The sequence below is a fragment of the Typopeltis vanoorti genome, chromosome 21 (genome assembly GCF_054136105.1).
Source record: "Typopeltis vanoorti isolate ZY-2024b chromosome 21, IOZ_Tvanoo_1.0, whole genome shotgun sequence".
Lineage (NCBI taxonomy): Eukaryota > Metazoa > Arthropoda > Arachnida > Uropygi > Thelyphonidae > Typopeltis > Typopeltis vanoorti.
The window spans coordinates 21,822,385-21,839,539 of NC_143569.1; the positions used below are offsets into that span (position 1 = coordinate 21,822,385).

Below are 17,155 nucleotides of genomic sequence, written 5' to 3' on the forward strand. Positions count from 1 at the left end.
TTAACTCTCTGACTTAGTGGAATACGTGCAAATGTCGGAATTTCTAAAACAAAAAAAGAGATCTGTGTGGTTCAGTTTTAGTTCCAACAGGATCACTTTTATTAGAAAATTTTAGTGAAGAAGTTTCGAAATCATCTTAATAATTTTGCTTTGGCTGGATGAAACTTAATGAAATTTCATAGTTAACATCTATATTAAAATTTGTCAGTTTACAGAACTTTACAATCCAAGTGAATATTCCATTATTCACCGTTAAAAATTAACGGAATTTACTATATAAACGAAAAGTTATAATTAATTCGTGCTTTTATCACGTTATATTTTGTAATAAAAATGAAATTGGTAATTAGAAAAGAGAGTTTAAATTTATATTATTAAATAAAATTACTGTAGAACATTTGTACACATATTCTTATTGACTAGAAAGAACAATAAATATTCATTTTTATACTACCATACCGTTTTAAACTAAACAAAATTTTCGTAAGTTCGGGGGAGCTTAGAAAATCTGACGAACCTTAGATATGGAACTGCTCTCATTTAAGCACACGAACTAAGTTCAAAAGCACAATTATTCGCATTTTATTATTACTTTAGCGAAATTCTAGTTGAGCCTGTTAGCGCTTACTCAAATGCACTAATAAATTCGAATTACACTCCCCCCCCCCCCTAATCGTCGTTAAAGTAATGGACTGTTGGACTTGCTTATGTAAATCCATCATATAATCCGGAAACCAATGTCGTTTCTAAAGTTTCTTCCTACCATCATGAAGCCTATTGCCAGCAGCTGAGGTGAGTGGTGAGATCCCTCATTTGTAGCCTATGATGAATCTGAACAAACTCATTACAATAATAAAGGACGAAACCAATCTGAATAATGACTCTTCCAATAATGCATAACAGCATGTACATTCTAAAGGAAGTGTGCTGTGCATTACAGGATACTAGAGCCAAATCTTTGAAGTTCAACTGCCTCGCTTAACGAGTAGTCTAGTCGTGAAAATTCGGTCTGAAGTCACACAACAAAAGCTTGCGCGTGAAGATATTTCACCCACAAACGTTTGTTTGTTTGTTTGTTTACGCTTGGGTAAAGGATTAAAAAAATAATAATACAATTCCTTGCCTATTATAATTTACTATGTTTATGCAAATCTATATATTTAATGTCTTGAATTATGCAAGCGTAACTTCTTCTTAACACATCCCGCCTATGAAAGGGTATTTGTATGTTAACCCAGAGTAGGATATTTCTATGTTAGTGAGATAAAGATAACATAACGGGCTAGATACGTTTCATACAAATACAGGTACAAGATTGTGAAAATGAAGAGCAAAATTAATCTACAAATATCTTTCTTCACTATACACGAAGTCTTCAATTATCCGCCACAAATACATTTCCTCAACTCAGATAACAATTAAGAAACGTTTTTTTTTTCCTTATAGGAGAAATGTTATGTAAAGGTTAGCGTTCATCGAAATACCAAAAAGTGTTTCATTAACATGCTGATAGTTTTATTATATCTTTAAAATAAGGCCAGAAATATTAATTTTCATGCCAAATTTAAGCTTAAACACCATTTAAAACATCTGTTCAAAACAAATTAAAACTAATATGTGCTATCACTGATGGCGGTCTTATATTTAGAGTACATGCCCTATTTCTGAAAGTGTGTATTGGTTTGCTTTATTTATTTATTTTTTTAGTGGCATGCACACGCCACTGAGTTTGATCCATTAGCCAAATTACTCGTATGTGGAAATTTTCAAGAGGACCGTTATAGGAGACCATAAAGGCAAGAGGAACCACATCGGTTTGGTGTGTTTCAGGAGGATGTATACGTTTTCATTTTTCAGCCTTCGACTTTTTCGGCCTCAGGTGAAAAGACCTATATGAAGATCCAAATACGGTTCTTTCCAATGTACTATGGAAAAATTATTCCTTCACAAATTTTTAAAAAAATACAAACGGAGGCCTTGATTATGTTTAACTCCTTCCATAATAAAAAATGACGTTCTATAATCTGTCACAAGAAAACCTATACGCTCTTTTTTAAATATAATGTCTTTATGAGCAATAGTTGCAGTAATTTAATATTATTGATTATTTATTAATCAATATTGATATTGACGAATTAATTATTTTGTCAATTAATAATTGTGTTCTCTGGCTGGTTTGCCTATTTTGGAAGAAAAATCCTGTCACTCCCGTATCATCATGATCATCAGCTATTTTCTGTTTACTGCTGGACGAAATCCACCCCCCCCCCCAAAAAAAGGCCTCGATTCATTCCTATCTTGAAGCTTTCTATACTACTGACTTCCTGCCATTTCTGTAATCTTGTCCTCCCATCATCTCTTTGGTCTTCCTTGTAGCTCTCTTTTCATCTGTAGGATACATACGTTCTGATATCAACTCTGTCTTTTTTGAGTGTTACTTCTTGCAATATGACTTGCCCATTGCCGTTTGGATCTATTAATGGCTGTTATAATGTTTCTCACCCTAGTTTGATCTCTGACTCAAGTACTGCGCTTTCTATCTAAAATGGTAATATCGAGTAATGATCTTTCCATTTTCCTCAAGGCAAATCTCAACTTGATGATCAACTATTAGTCCAAGTCCATGTTTTACGTCCATATATCATAGCCAGAAGTATAAAACTATCGAATATTTTTCTTGCAGATTGGGATGTTTCCTTTGATTGCTTCACAGTGAGTAGTATACCGGTCACTTCTGACAAGATCAAGATCAAGATAAGATAAGGGATCATGACGTGATTGGTTGTTGAGATGATGACGTCATTATGTGTGTGACGTCATGAGTTTGGAATGTTAGGAATTTTTCTGGGGAGCATCTGTGTGTGTGTAACGTCACGTTGTTTGTTTTTTTGGCGTAGAGAATTATGGGTGATGATTAGAGATAAGAATTCGTGCCGTGATTGGTGATGCACTTCTAACAAGATCAAGATCAAGATAAGATAACAAATCGTGATGTGGGTGTCTGTTATTATGAGATGTAGATAATGACGTAATTTGTTAGTTGTAAATAAGTGACATTATTGTTTTGAATGGAAAGGAAGATATAATAGTGGATAAGGAATCGTGTCGTGATTGGTGGGACACTTCTGACAAGATCAAGATCAAGATAAGATAAGGAATCGTAACGTGCAAGTGTGTTGTTTATAGATGAAGATAAGTGATGGTATTTGTCAGTTGTAAATAAGTAACGTAATTGTTATTTGCAAATAAGTGATGTTATTGTTTTGAATGGAAAAGGAAGATATTATTTTCGTGTCGTGATTGGTGGGATACTATGAACAAAATAGGGGTAGGGTGAATTGGGAAAGCGACGTCAGTGTCTTGGATGTGTATTGTTATGAGTTGTAGATATGTAAAAGGTTTGCATATGGTATTATGGGTGATAAGATAAATTTTGGAATGTTTGCAATTTTGATGGGACTACCTTCTGTCAGGGACATCACGTGGTGTGTTTGGTTCCCGTCTTACATTGTGGATGAAATTTAGAGATAAGAATCGTGACGTTATGTGTTTGGAAATTTCTGGAGAACATATGTCTCTCTGTGATATCACATGATGTTTTGGTTTGCCTATGGAAATGTTAGCGATGTTTTTGAGATAAGATATCTTGGAATTTTTCCAGGGTGACACACATCTGTCATTGTCACCATGTTTTGTCTTTGGTTGTCTATGGATGGCTGTACTAATTTTCCAATACATTTTGAAGTATTTCTTTCCTGTTAAAGGATGGGAATTCTTAGAATAGAGTCGTGATGGTGGTAGTGATTAGGCTTTTCTGAATAATTGAATTATTTGCTGGTGTCCCGCAAACACACACACACACACACACACACACACACTAGACATAAAAAGTCGCTAATGTATCTGTGTTGATACGCTAATATGTATGATTATTCTTAAGAAAAAATCAGTATTAGAATTACGCTTACCAAAACATACGAGCAGTGATTATTGAAATTACAATTATCAATTGTTATATTTAAGTTTAAAAAAAATAACTTACATTTCTTTTCAGAATGAGAACATCTTGGTACTATCTAGGTTTTCTGAATATTCCAAATTGTTGATTTTCACATATATTCACAGCAAAGAACACAAACGCAACTTTGAAAATGCAGTTGACTTTTTCATTATAGGTTACTGGGGCTAACATATATTCACAGCACAAAAACATACAAACATAGGAGTTGAAAGATATTTCTGTAAATAACCAGAAAAGCTAGTTGACTACTTAATTTAGATTACTCTCTGATTGCTTCTCTGTATTAATTCTTTCCCACAGTTGCTCATGCTATGTTTTCCCAAGCTTGATGGGAAAGTCTATGTGCCATTTTGTTTATGGTAAGTGTTATTTCTGGTTTCCAATTCCGAATGCTGTTAGAGTATGAAATTTTGACAAGTGAAATTTTTTTTTTCAAATTGATTGGTTATTTTCTGTATTTTACTTTTAAAATTCAGTTTAACTACATATTCTAAAAGAATAACTGAGCAAAATTAATAAATAAATAAAATGTATGTGAATTTATTTTCCAACACTAGATTTCTCTCGTCTTAACCCAAAAACGTGACTTAAACTCTTACATTTTGGTATAGAAAAAATATTTGTACTCTCCAGATATAAACACACCAACAGTATATCCAACAGCATGCAAAAACATACTGTTGAGTCATCTGCACAAAAGGTTCATTTTTGAAGGAACAGTCAAGGTAGGGGATTGTAAGGGTAAACAATACTATAAGAAAAAACTGTAGCATCAAGTGACTTTGGACTTAAGGTAATCGTTCATCCACTGCAGCTGTTGTTTTGTGTTTGGTAATGTAAAAATAATGGGTGAGCTAGAAAATTCTTTGAAAGTTTCTTTGAGAAAAGTTCTAATTGTTTAGAATTTTGTAACAGAAAGTTAACATAAAATATAAGATCAGAGCTAATAATCAGTGAAATAATAATAATAATAATAATAATAATAATAATAATAAATAACTATAGAGTCTGTGTAGCTCAGTAGAAGTGGAATTTGCACTCTACGGCACTTGACCACATTTGAACGACGAAAGGCATTCGAATCTAGTTGGCGACTAGAGGAGCTTTTTCTCGAATGGTTCCCGAGTTAGTCGATCTCTGGCACGGGCTATCGTGTTTTTTCTCCCAGAAACTCGGATTTTTCATCTAATTAACACAAGAAAATCGGCTGTCGAACCCACACTATTTTCAGACATTAAAAATATCGTGTTAGGGTTAGGCACCACGAAATGGTGGCACTTGCCAGCCGCCTTCTTCACTGTGTACCGATTAATTAGTGATAGCCTTGGGCCAGCTATCTCTGATTGGCTACCAGTGGAGATCGAACTGCCCACTCAGTCTCCAAAAGTTAGATAGGGCTAAACGGCCTCACCTACTTCCTATATACAGGAACAAAAAGGTGTTAGCTGATTTTTTGATTTTTTTTATAAATAACTATTTATTTGTGGTGCCATATGAAGTAATCTAAGAAGAAGAATGAAGGAAAACGATTATGAAAAATCGACAGTGGGTGAAAAATACGAATTTTCAGTTATCATTGGAATAATTGATTGTCAATTTCTTTTGAATAAGACTTCAAATTTATTTCCTAAAGAAATTTGTATTTCTGATGGAATTATTGTAAGATATGCATTGACAAAATCACCTTGTAGTTGGAAAGAATTACCTGAAAGAGTTAAAAAACAGAATTCTTGGTTAATAAAATATAACTATCAGCTGAAGTGGGAAATTGGTTCACTATCTCTGGACAAACTAAGAAATTGGATGAGAGAATCAACATGCAAATATCAAATATTACTCACCAAAAGAAGAGAAAAATCAAAAACCTTAACGAGGTTAAGAGGGAGGCCTGTTCTTGATTTAAATGAAATTGGATGCCCAAAACGTGAAAACATAACGTGTACTTTTAAATGCTTTTGGAAACATAATGAAAGATTTTGTGCTTTGCTTTTAATAATGTTCAGAAATATATGTATTGGTTTCAAAAAAATAAATATGCAATCCTTAATTTTAATATAGTAATAAATTCCCACGATCACCAAATGAAAATTAACTTTATAATGAGAGTCACATTGTCAAAAACCACATGATGGCAATTCCACAAGCATGGGAAGAAGCTTTGAACAACAATGCAAATTTAACAATAAGAAGATTAAGGAACAAAAAAATAGATTATATTTTTCACTTTATTTATTGTCTGTATGTTAGATTCAGTAAATACAATTTGCAAATAATATTTCATTCAAATAAAATGTGTCAATTTAAATGAACAAATTGGATGTCATTGATGTGTTATACAAATTTAAGTAATACCATAACTTTTTTTTTCCTTGTGAAATTTCATGCCAGAAACCAGACTTTTTTTTTTGAAAATCCATTCAGTGAAACTGTGTCAACACTTGGAAGCAAAAGGAAATGGGTATTAAATGAATAGGTAGAATTTTAGTGGAGAATATTTCACCTGAAAAGTGACAAATAAATAAAAAGGTATTGTAGCATGCAGATAACAAGTGAATCATCATGCATATATCAAAAAATACTCAGCATTGGAAGAGAAAAATCAAAAAACATTAACTAACTTAATAGCCTGACCCGTTCTGCATTTAAATGATACCAAATGATGAAAACAATATGTGCATGAATTTCAAAACTTTGAAAAAGCTGATAAATTTCTTGTTTGCTGTGATCATAAATATTAATTTGAGAGTAAACATTTTTTTTTCTTTACAATTTTTATTTCTTTCTTTCTTTCCTTCTGAGCTAATTTTCATTTGAAATAAGAATAAATACTTATTTATTTGTATTGGAAAGAATATCTAATATAATAATTGTATTAATATATATATATATAAATATCTCTACTGTGAAATAAATGTCGGGCTGAGAGGACAACACTCAATTGGGACTAACGGAAATGAGTTTTACATAATTGAACTATGTAAAAACCATAGTTCAACTTGTTTTGAAATGTCACATGGAGAAAAATGACATGAATTACACGTAAGCACCAGTGGCAAATCATACACTATGATCATCAGCGCAAATGTTAAATCAGAAGAATAAGGGGAAAACTGTCTTTGTTCACTTTATTTATTTTCTGTATGTTCAACTCAGTAAATAAAATTTGTTAATATTACAGTCAAATAAAAGGTAATAGAAATTAACAAAGTATGTATTACAGAGATAATATTCATTTAAAATAATAAGAAATAACTATTTATTTGTTGTGTTGGCAAAAGAAATTTCTAAAAGAAATCGCAACGACGAGTTCAAAACTTTGTTTGTCGCACATATCCGTTACTTAAAATTACTAATGCTAAAGAAAGGAAAAAATAAAATAAATAAATTTCAGTTACAGAAATAGGTTAAGAGCACAAAGAATCGCAGGTAAAATTAATAGTCAATATTGGTTTTAAAAAAAATAAATGTAAGCATTAATTGACTACAGCAATAATTTCCCACGGGAACAAAGAGTTCCAACCTAAATACACGATATCTCACCTACATACAACAAATTTGATGATCAGATAAGAGAGATATCTTTAAGATGAGACATAAAGAGAAATCTACAGTGTTGGAAAATAAATTCACATACATTTTATTTATTTATTTATTTTGCTCAGTTATTCTGTTAGAATATGTAGTTAAACTGAATTTTAAAAGTAAAATACAGAAAATAACCAATCAATAAAAAAAAAATTCATTTCACTTGTCAGAATTCCATACTCTAACAGCATTCGGAATTGGAAACCGGAAATAACACTTACCCTAAACAAAACGGTGCATAGACTTTCCCACCAAGCTTGGGAAAATATATCATGAGCAACTGTGGGAAAGAATTAATACAGAGAAGCAATCAGATGGTAATCTAAATTAAGTAGTCAACTAGCTTTTCTGGTTATTTACAGAAATATCTTTCAACTCCTATGTTTGTGTGTTTTTGTGCTGTGAATATGTTAGCCCCAGTAACCTATAATGAAAAAGTCAACTGCATTTTCAGACTTGTGTTTGTGTTCTTTGCTGTGAATATATGTTAAAAATCAACAATTTGGAATATTCAGAAAATCTAGATAGTACCAAGATGTTCCCATTCTGGAAAGAAATGAAAGTTATTTTTTTTTAAAACTTAAACATAACAATTGATAATTGTAATTTTAATCATCACTGCTCGTATGTTTTGGTAAGTGTAATTCTAATACCGAATAGTTTTTTTTTCATACCAATAATCATAGGGTACATATTAACGTATCAACATGGATACATTAGCGACTTTTCATGTCTAGTGTGTGTGTGTGTGTGTGTGTGTGTGTGTGTGTGTGCGCGCGCGCGCGTGCGTGCGTGCGTGTGTGCAGGACACCAGCAAATAATTAAATTATTCACAAAAGCCTAATCACTAACGCCATCACGACTCTGTTCTCAAAATTCCCACCCTTTAACAGGAAAGAAATACCTCAAAATGTATTGGAAAATTAGTATAGCCAGCTATAGACAACCAAAGACAAAACACCATGACAATGACGGATGTGTGTCACCCTGGGATAATTTCAAGATATCTATTTTAAACTATCTTAAAACTCTATTTTAAGATAGTTTAAAATAGAGTTGTAGATATATAAATACGCAAACCATTTACATATCTACAACTCATAACAATACACATCCAAGACACTGACGTTGCTTCCCCCATTCACCCTATCCCTATTTTGTTCATAGTATCCCACCAATCACGACACGAAAATAATATCTTCCTTTTTTGTTCAAAACAATAACGTTATTTATTTACAAATAACAATTACGTCATTTATTTAGAACTAACAAATACTGTCACTTATCTTCATCTGAAAACAACACACACTCGTCAAGATTCCTTATCTTATCTTGATCTTGTCGGAAGTGTCCCACCAATCACGGCACAATTCCTTATCCACTAATATATCTTCCTTTCCATTCAAAACAATAATGTCACTTATTTACAACTAATAAATTACATCATTATCTACATCTCATAACAACAGACAACCACGTCACGATTCCTTATCTTATCTTGATCTTGTCAAAAGTGCACCACCAATCACGACACGAATCCTTATCTCTAATCATCATCCATAATTCCATACGTGAACAAAACAAACAACGTGACGTCACACACCCAGATGCTCCCCAGAAAAATTCCTAACATTCCAAACTCATGATATCACACACACAACGACGTCATCAGCTCAACAACCAATCACGTCACGATTCCTTATCTTATCTTGATCCTGATCTTGTCAGAAGTGACCGGTATACTACTATGGTGTTTTTCTACGGCTATCGAACAAAGTTGAATTATCAATTATAATTTCTTCTTTACAGTCACCCTCTACTGTGATCTTTTGTCCTGATTAGAGGTTGCTCTATCAATTTCCTGGTGTTCCCTTGTACTGGCTTTTTCTTTTGGTAATGTACTTATACATTCACTCCTGTATTAGATAGCTTAAAATCACCATCGACTGAAAAAACTTTATGATGTTTTAACGCGTTAGACGGGATTCGAACCCATGCAGCCGTAAGGTAAGGTAACGATGTTCTCGACTGCGCTATGATGGCGCTAAGATAGTTGCAGCGATTGGACAAAGGCTATGAAGCTGGTTTTCAATTGCGTGACATTCGATTAGGCCAATTAGTCCAATTATGAGAGGGAAAAAAACATTCCATGTTGTGCCTACTAACTTTCTATAGCATCCTCTTCATGAGAGATTTACTGTGATTTCAAAACTCGCTTTGTAAATTTAAAGAAAATACCACTAAATGGTAATGGGAAACACTTTATTATTATTATTATTATTATTATTATTCGTGACACCTCCAAGGAGTGCGAAGACTCATCGCGGGAGGGCACCTACTATACAACTGTCTCCACCACTACACCGAACCTCTACCAATCATCTCTATCAACGCCATCTACCGCCCACCACCACCACAACTAGTATTTTTTTGTCTGTAAATTGCGCGTGTTCCGAAAGGCCGATTTGTTTGTATGCGGGATGAAAAACCCGAGTTTCCGGGACAAAAAACCCTCCTACCTCCGTATGAGATCGGCTAACTCACCTTCGATTGAGAAAGTCCACATAAAGATTCCTTTTATAGTACTAATAATTAATATTACTTGAATATTCTTGAGAGAGATTACAATAATATGAAATAATATTGCTAGTATAAATAATATTACGCTAATAATATTAGTTCTGGTGTCCGAATAGTTTGCATATTTGTTTAGTTACGTTTGTTGTATTCCTGTACGATTTTAGCTGAATATTACTTGCCAGTTAAGTTGTTTAGTTTCACTCTGATATGTGTTTGCCCACAGACTGAAATTACCTCCAGGCTGGACTTTCTTTGGAAACTTCAAGCTCAAAAGGAACTTCAAGATATGAGGGAACTGAGACAGTACAACACGCAACTATTAAAAAATATTCTTCCAGATCACGTGGCAGTGTATTTTCTTACACATGATAGAAATTACGAAGTAAGTAGCATGCATAAAGGAAACTTCTAATTTATGCTTCACCTGCCTTTTTACATAAAATATAAGTACTGGTATTATTATCAAACAAGTTACAATATCAATATGGACCTACTGTGTTGCGACTTTTTGTTTCAAAATATATTCCTGATTCGCACTGGCGCTGGCACAAAACTTAATGGCAACACTGAATTGCAAAAAGCTGCAAGCCCCCAGCGTCTTGAAATGGTTAGGCGTTAGGAGGAAAACATTAACATGACATTTCTTTGGAATCACTATAGATGAAATCAGTGGCGGCCGGTGAAAATTTTAAGTGGTGGTGTATAAAAAAAAAAAAAAACTTTTTTCCTAATCAGTAACGAATTTATTAATAAATAATTTACATATTAAAAATTGCTTTATTAAAAATATTTCATCATCACCACGGACAAACACCAATAAAAGTTTCGTATCAATAGCAATGACAAGCGCAAACGAATATCGGCGTTAGATCGCATCATATTTACAAAGTCCACCGCCACGTCAGACACGTGTTAAAACGGCCTGATACCTGTACTAGCCAACTCACACCTATTTCCCCAGCTGAAATTTATGACATTATAAAGAATTTAAAGAATAAAAAAGCTCCAGGGCCTGACGGCATCTCCAACAAAGTTATTAAACTGCTACCCCGAAAGGCCATCGTATATCTCACAACAATAATAAATGCTATGTTCAGGTTTAAGTACTTCCCCTCTGCATGGAAGTTGGCAGACGTAGTTCCTATATACAAACCAGGCAAGGATCCTCAGCAGCCTCAAAGTTATCGTCCCATAAGTCTGATATCTAATCTGGGCAAAATAGCAGAAAAAGCTATCCTTTCCAGAATTCAACTTTCAGTAAAAAAATTAAACATCCTTCCTTCAGAACAGTTTGGTTTTCGCCAATTTCACAGTACCACCCAACAAATTCACAGACTAATAGAATTCATTATCACAAGTTATAATTGGCATCAATACACCGGGGCAGTTTTTCTTGATTTAGAGAAGGCGTTTGACAAGTTATGGCACTTTGGACTACTATACAAGTTGATTTTAGCTGGCATTCCATCAGATCTAGTTCAAATTATAAAGTCATTTCTTAGTGACAGACGAATGCAAGTCAAACTAAATGATATATTATCTACCCAACGACGCATCTTGGCAGGAGTTCCTCAAGGGTCCCTTCTGGCACCGATACTTTTCACGATTTACATGGCGGACATTCCGCACAATCCAATGTCATCCATCATTGCCCTATATGCAGACGACACAGCTATACTAGCCAGATCTATTAAACCTCACCTTATCACCAAGAAACTGCAAGAAAATCTGCAGAGATTACAGCACTGGTTCTCGGAATGGAGACTGCAAGTAAACCCTCAGAAGAGTATTGCCATGCTCTTCACTAAAAACTCAATACTCCCCAAAGATGATATCTTCCTATTTAATACCAAGATTCCCTGGAAAGCAGAAGCCAAATATCTGGGTGTACTGCTGGACAGAAAACTAACTTTCAGTTCACATATAAAAGCCTCATGTTCAAAAGCATCAAGAGTCATTGCACAGCTTTACCCTCTTATCAATAGGAATAGCAAGCTGGATACCAAAATAAAACTGCTCCTTTATCAACTGTTGATTCGACCCATTATCACTTACGCATCCCCAGCCTGGAGTCACACCTCAAGTGCAAATGTCCTCAAACTGCAGAAAGTGCAAAACAAATGTCTCCGCATGATATTAAACGCACCATGGTAAGTCAGAAATGTCCAACTTCACCGGGATACAAATATCCCCTACATCTATTCTTTCCTGCAGTCTTCAGCAGTGAAGTTCTTCTCAGTGTCCTCTTCACATCCAAATGAATTAGTGCAACAAGCAGCAAATTATGATGAAACAGACTTCTCAAAGTATAGGAGACCGAAGGCCATCCTACTTCCAAATGAAGATCTCTGAATCGCACCCACTCAGGCAGAGCTCTTAGCTCATAAACTTTTCCTCACACAGTAATCCTTATCAGATAGCAGGGAATAAAAAAGCATTTTGCTTCGCCCTTATAGTCAGCAACGTCTTGCGTCTTGCGGCGTTAGATCGCAGCATTTGTTTCGTGTAACGATAATTGAAAAAATATAATTCTTTTCATATTTTCAACAGTGACTCATCATAATTCAGCCTTGTGTCTATAATAATAAATAAATAATTATATGTTATTTTAACAAAATAAAATAAGATTGACAAAAAATAGTTCACCACGCACACACACCAATAATAAACGTTTCATATCTCACAGAAATAACGTGCGTAAGCGTACTAAAGATATACTGCCGTTTGGGCAGTGTTTGAATGACGTAACGTGCAATGACAAGCGCAAACGAATATCGGCGTTAGATCGCAGTGCATTTGTTTCGTGTAACGATAATTGAAAAAATATAATTGTTTTCATTTACTGAAAATAAGAGCCAACAGGCTTCACTTCGGCTAAGTTAAATTATTCAAAATTAAGTGGATATTGAATACCACATTATTTATTAGCCGAATAAGAAACTCAAAGATAGAAAATCTAATCTAAGAGTTTCATGACGAATATAGAAAACTATATAAAGTTCGTCGAGTCCAAGCGTTAGCCAACACCTGGTAGTGCAATGCTAGGCAACTTGTAGTAAAGGTGGAGCAAGCTCCGTTCACTGTTCTTTTTTTCTCATAATGTAAAACACAGCTCCCAGGAGACTTAGGACACTTGCTCCACCTTTACTAAAAGTTGACTAGCATTGCAATATCAGGTGTTGGCTTACGCTTGGACTCGCCGAACTTTATACAGTTTTCTATATTCGGTATGAAACTCTTAGATTAAATTTTCTAACTTTGAGTTTCTTATTCGGCGAAGAAATAATGTGGTATTCAATATCCACTTAATTTTGAATAATTCTTTTAATATTTTCAACAGTGACACTCGTCATAATTCAACCTTGTATCTATAATAAATAAATAATTATATGTTATTTTAACAAAATAAAATAAGATTGACAAAAAATAGTTCACCACGCATACGCACCAATAATAAGCGTTTCATATCTCACAGAAATAATGCGCGTAAGCATACTAAAGGTACACTGCCATTTGGGCAGTGTGGGAATGACCTAACGTGCAATAACAAGCGCAAACGAATATCGGCGTTAGATCGCAGTCCATTTGTTTCGTAATCTAAAGCGTTAATCGAACAATTCCAATTATTAACTGTTCAATCAATGTCAAAACATAGGCTGTAACCTTTAACATGTTGTATTGCATTTATATGATGTTGTAAGCATTGTTATTATTTATAAACACAAACACAATTTAAATTTTTCATTTTTTCCTTGGGAGTGCTGCAGTGTCGCAGTGCTTATGTACGGGCCGCCACTTGATGAAATACTGAATAACAGAGATGATGGAACGAAAGGAAGAAATTATGGTTTTCTGGTTCACTGATTATATATAGATGTCACTATTAGAGTTTATAAGATAACATGAAAACAGTGGATGGGCTAAGCATGTAATTTCACTAAAAGAAAAGTATCCACTGTGATGACTATTATACGATTTTAGCTGAATATTACTTGTCAGTTAAGTTAATTTCACTCTGAAATGTTTTCACCCTGGACTGTTTTTGGAAACTTCAAGTACATACCCTGTCAAACATTATTTTCTCTTCTGAATTACGTTCTTTTCTGAACAGAATGGAGATTTCTACGGAGATGTAAAGCGCATTATCCCAAATGTAATCCAATATTTTTACAATGTGACGAATTTGGGTTTAATAAAAAAGAGTAAGTTCATGAGAAAATTAACGTGATAAGCGGGAAATAAAACAAAGAATTTAGATATTAAATTTGAGTTATGCTTGTTAGAAATAGCGACGCAACTAAGACAATGAAGCTATATTATTTCTGTTAAACGTGTCTTCTGGTTTGCTTATTTTAAGGAATGATAAACGAAGTTTCCGGAGGAAAACTCCGTCACGTATGAGAAATGTTTTTTTTTTTGGAAGTAGGATTGGGTTGTTTCCCTCCATTAACGGCCGAAGCAACTAAGGCCAGTATGCCATCCAGTCGTTTTCGACTCTTGCTGATCATGTGAACAAAGGCTCTTCATCCTACTCGCCCTCTTATCCTTTCTTTCAACAACTGTAAGTTCAAGTTGGTAAGTTTTTTATGTTGTCCATCCAACTCGTTTGTAATCTTCTTCTTCTTCTTCTTCTTCTTCTCATTCCCTCAATCTTCCCAACATAACTGCCTTTTCCAATAATTCATCATCTCGCATAATATGTCCAAAGTACATCAACTTCTGTTTAGCGATCATGGCTTCCAAGGAGTATTCTGTCTTTATATTCTTTAAAATCATCTTAATGGTTATTCTTGCAGTCCATAAGATTCTTAATAGTCTCCCTCCTCCACACCCATAATTCAAATGAATCAATTCGCTTTCTGTCTTTCTTCTTAATAATCCAGCTTTCGCATCCATACATCACTACTGAAAATACCATTGATTTGACAATTTTAACTTTCGTGGCCTTACTCACCCCCTCTATTTTACATCATTTTTGGCAATTTCAACATCGCTTTTTTTTTCATGATTATCCTTCTTTTAATTTCATCTTCACATTTATCATCATTTCTGATTCTGGACCTCAGGAAATCATAACTTTCAACGATTTCTATTTTATCTCCCTCTATTATAAATTCATTTAATTTGCCAGAAGCCATCACTTTTGTTTTGCTGATGCTTAAATTAAGCCTTACTTTATTGCTTTCCACCTTAACCAATACAATCACCCGCTCCAGATCTTCCTTAGTTTCTGATATGAGGGTTGAATCATCTGTATATCTTAAAGTATTTATTTTCCTGCCACCAATTTTAATTCCAGCGGAATCTAAATCAGCCATTCTCATAATATATTCACTATAAATATTAAAAAGGCAGGGCAGCAGTATACAACCCTGCCGCGTCCCCTTTTTCACTCGAACACTGTCTCTAAAGGTTGTTTTTACTGAAGCTTCATGATTATCATACAGCTCTCTTATCAAGAGAATTAGATGTTCAGGAATTCCCATTGATCTCATTAAAATCCACAGTCTTTTGTGACCCACACAGTCAAAAGCTTTCTTATAATCAATAAAATAAATGAATACCTCCTTCTGAAATTCTCTTGTTCTTTCCATAAATCATCTCATGTTTTCTATTTGGGCTCTAGTTCTTCTACCTCTTCTAAAGCCTGCCGGTTCTTGTGGCATTACTTTCTTAGCGGTATACAAAATCCAGTTTCTGATAGGATAAAGGTATGTGTGCAGTCTATGCACCTACAAAGGGCCAAATTGAAAAATGAATAGATAGTTTCATCTAGAGGGTAGCCGCAGCAGTACTAGAACACAAACTTCTTTATTGTTTTATTGAATTTAAAAAATAATTATTTTGAAATCTTCTATAAGTACGCACATGCGGTCCCTTCATTCGCATAAAATGACTTCTCTTACGTTCTGAAAAATCTAATAATTGGTCAATACATTTGATACTTTGCATTTTCTTTTATTACGACAGAGGGATATTTATTTTGTTTATAATAGTTAACTATTGAATCTGACACATATCAATTGTGTAATTAGTTGTTGTTTTTTTCTGGGTTAATCCAATCCGAAGAGAATATGGAACTTTTTTTTTTCAATCCACTTCAGATCTTTAATAAGTAGAGTACTGTTCCCACAATTGGCGATGAAAATCATTTATATTTTAAGGACATTCAAAAACAGCCATGACCACAGTGAGATTTGAGCTCTCACAGCTTGTCGGTTGAAGAACGGGGACGCTATCCACTCGGTCAATCAGGCTAGATGCATATTTCAATTTAATACAATAGTCTTCACCAAAGGAAAAAATAGGCGAAGAGAGACTTTGTACAGTCCGTGTCTTCTATGAACATTAGATGGTCACATAAATGGCATACGGCTAAACTATCATTTGCAAAATAGGAGGATGAGTGGAAATACCATATTGCGATCCTTTTTCTGAATCTTGATGATATAACACCAGCAGAAATTCAACGCCTCTGGATTCATCTTGCCATTCACTGCGTCCACGGACTTTGATACATCTGACTGTAACGTCTTCCCAAAACGGAAGCATCCGAGGGGAAAATGTGAAATTTCTTGTCAGATGACAACGTCAAGAACAACGCGATGACGTAGTCCGTCAAAAAACGCGGGCATTTTCACGGACTCATGCAATTACTTCAATATTGACGTAAATGAGTGAACTACAGAGATGAAAAGTTTAGAAATACTTGTGTAAAACACAAATGAAGTTCGAGGAAAGACCTGTTTATTTCTGAATAGATCTGAAATATCTTCTCCTATTACAAAATAAATAAAAAAATTAATAGGATTCTTTTAAGCATTGCATGATACATAATCATGAGCATATCAATTGTGTCATCTAAAATAATCATCCCTTTAAAAATGTCTCTACCATAACAGCACAACTTATTAAGGAGTAGGTAAGGTCAAGTAACTAAGTAAATTAGTATTCAAAACAATTTCGACA

General features: G+C 34.1%; 1 protein-coding gene across 1 annotated transcript in view; it reads left to right on the forward strand.

Moving 5' to 3' along the window:
- LOC150094668 (adenylate cyclase type 8-like) overlaps positions 1 to 17,155 on the forward strand; it is a 259,683-nt gene that overhangs the window by 231,802 nt on the left and 10,726 nt on the right. Inside the window, exon 18 of the mRNA XM_090411618.1 lies at positions 10,410 to 10,568. Within this exon, the coding sequence (XP_090267744.1) occupies positions 10,410 to 10,568 (159 nt within the window). The remainder of the gene's footprint in view (positions 1 to 10,409; positions 10,569 to 17,155) is intronic.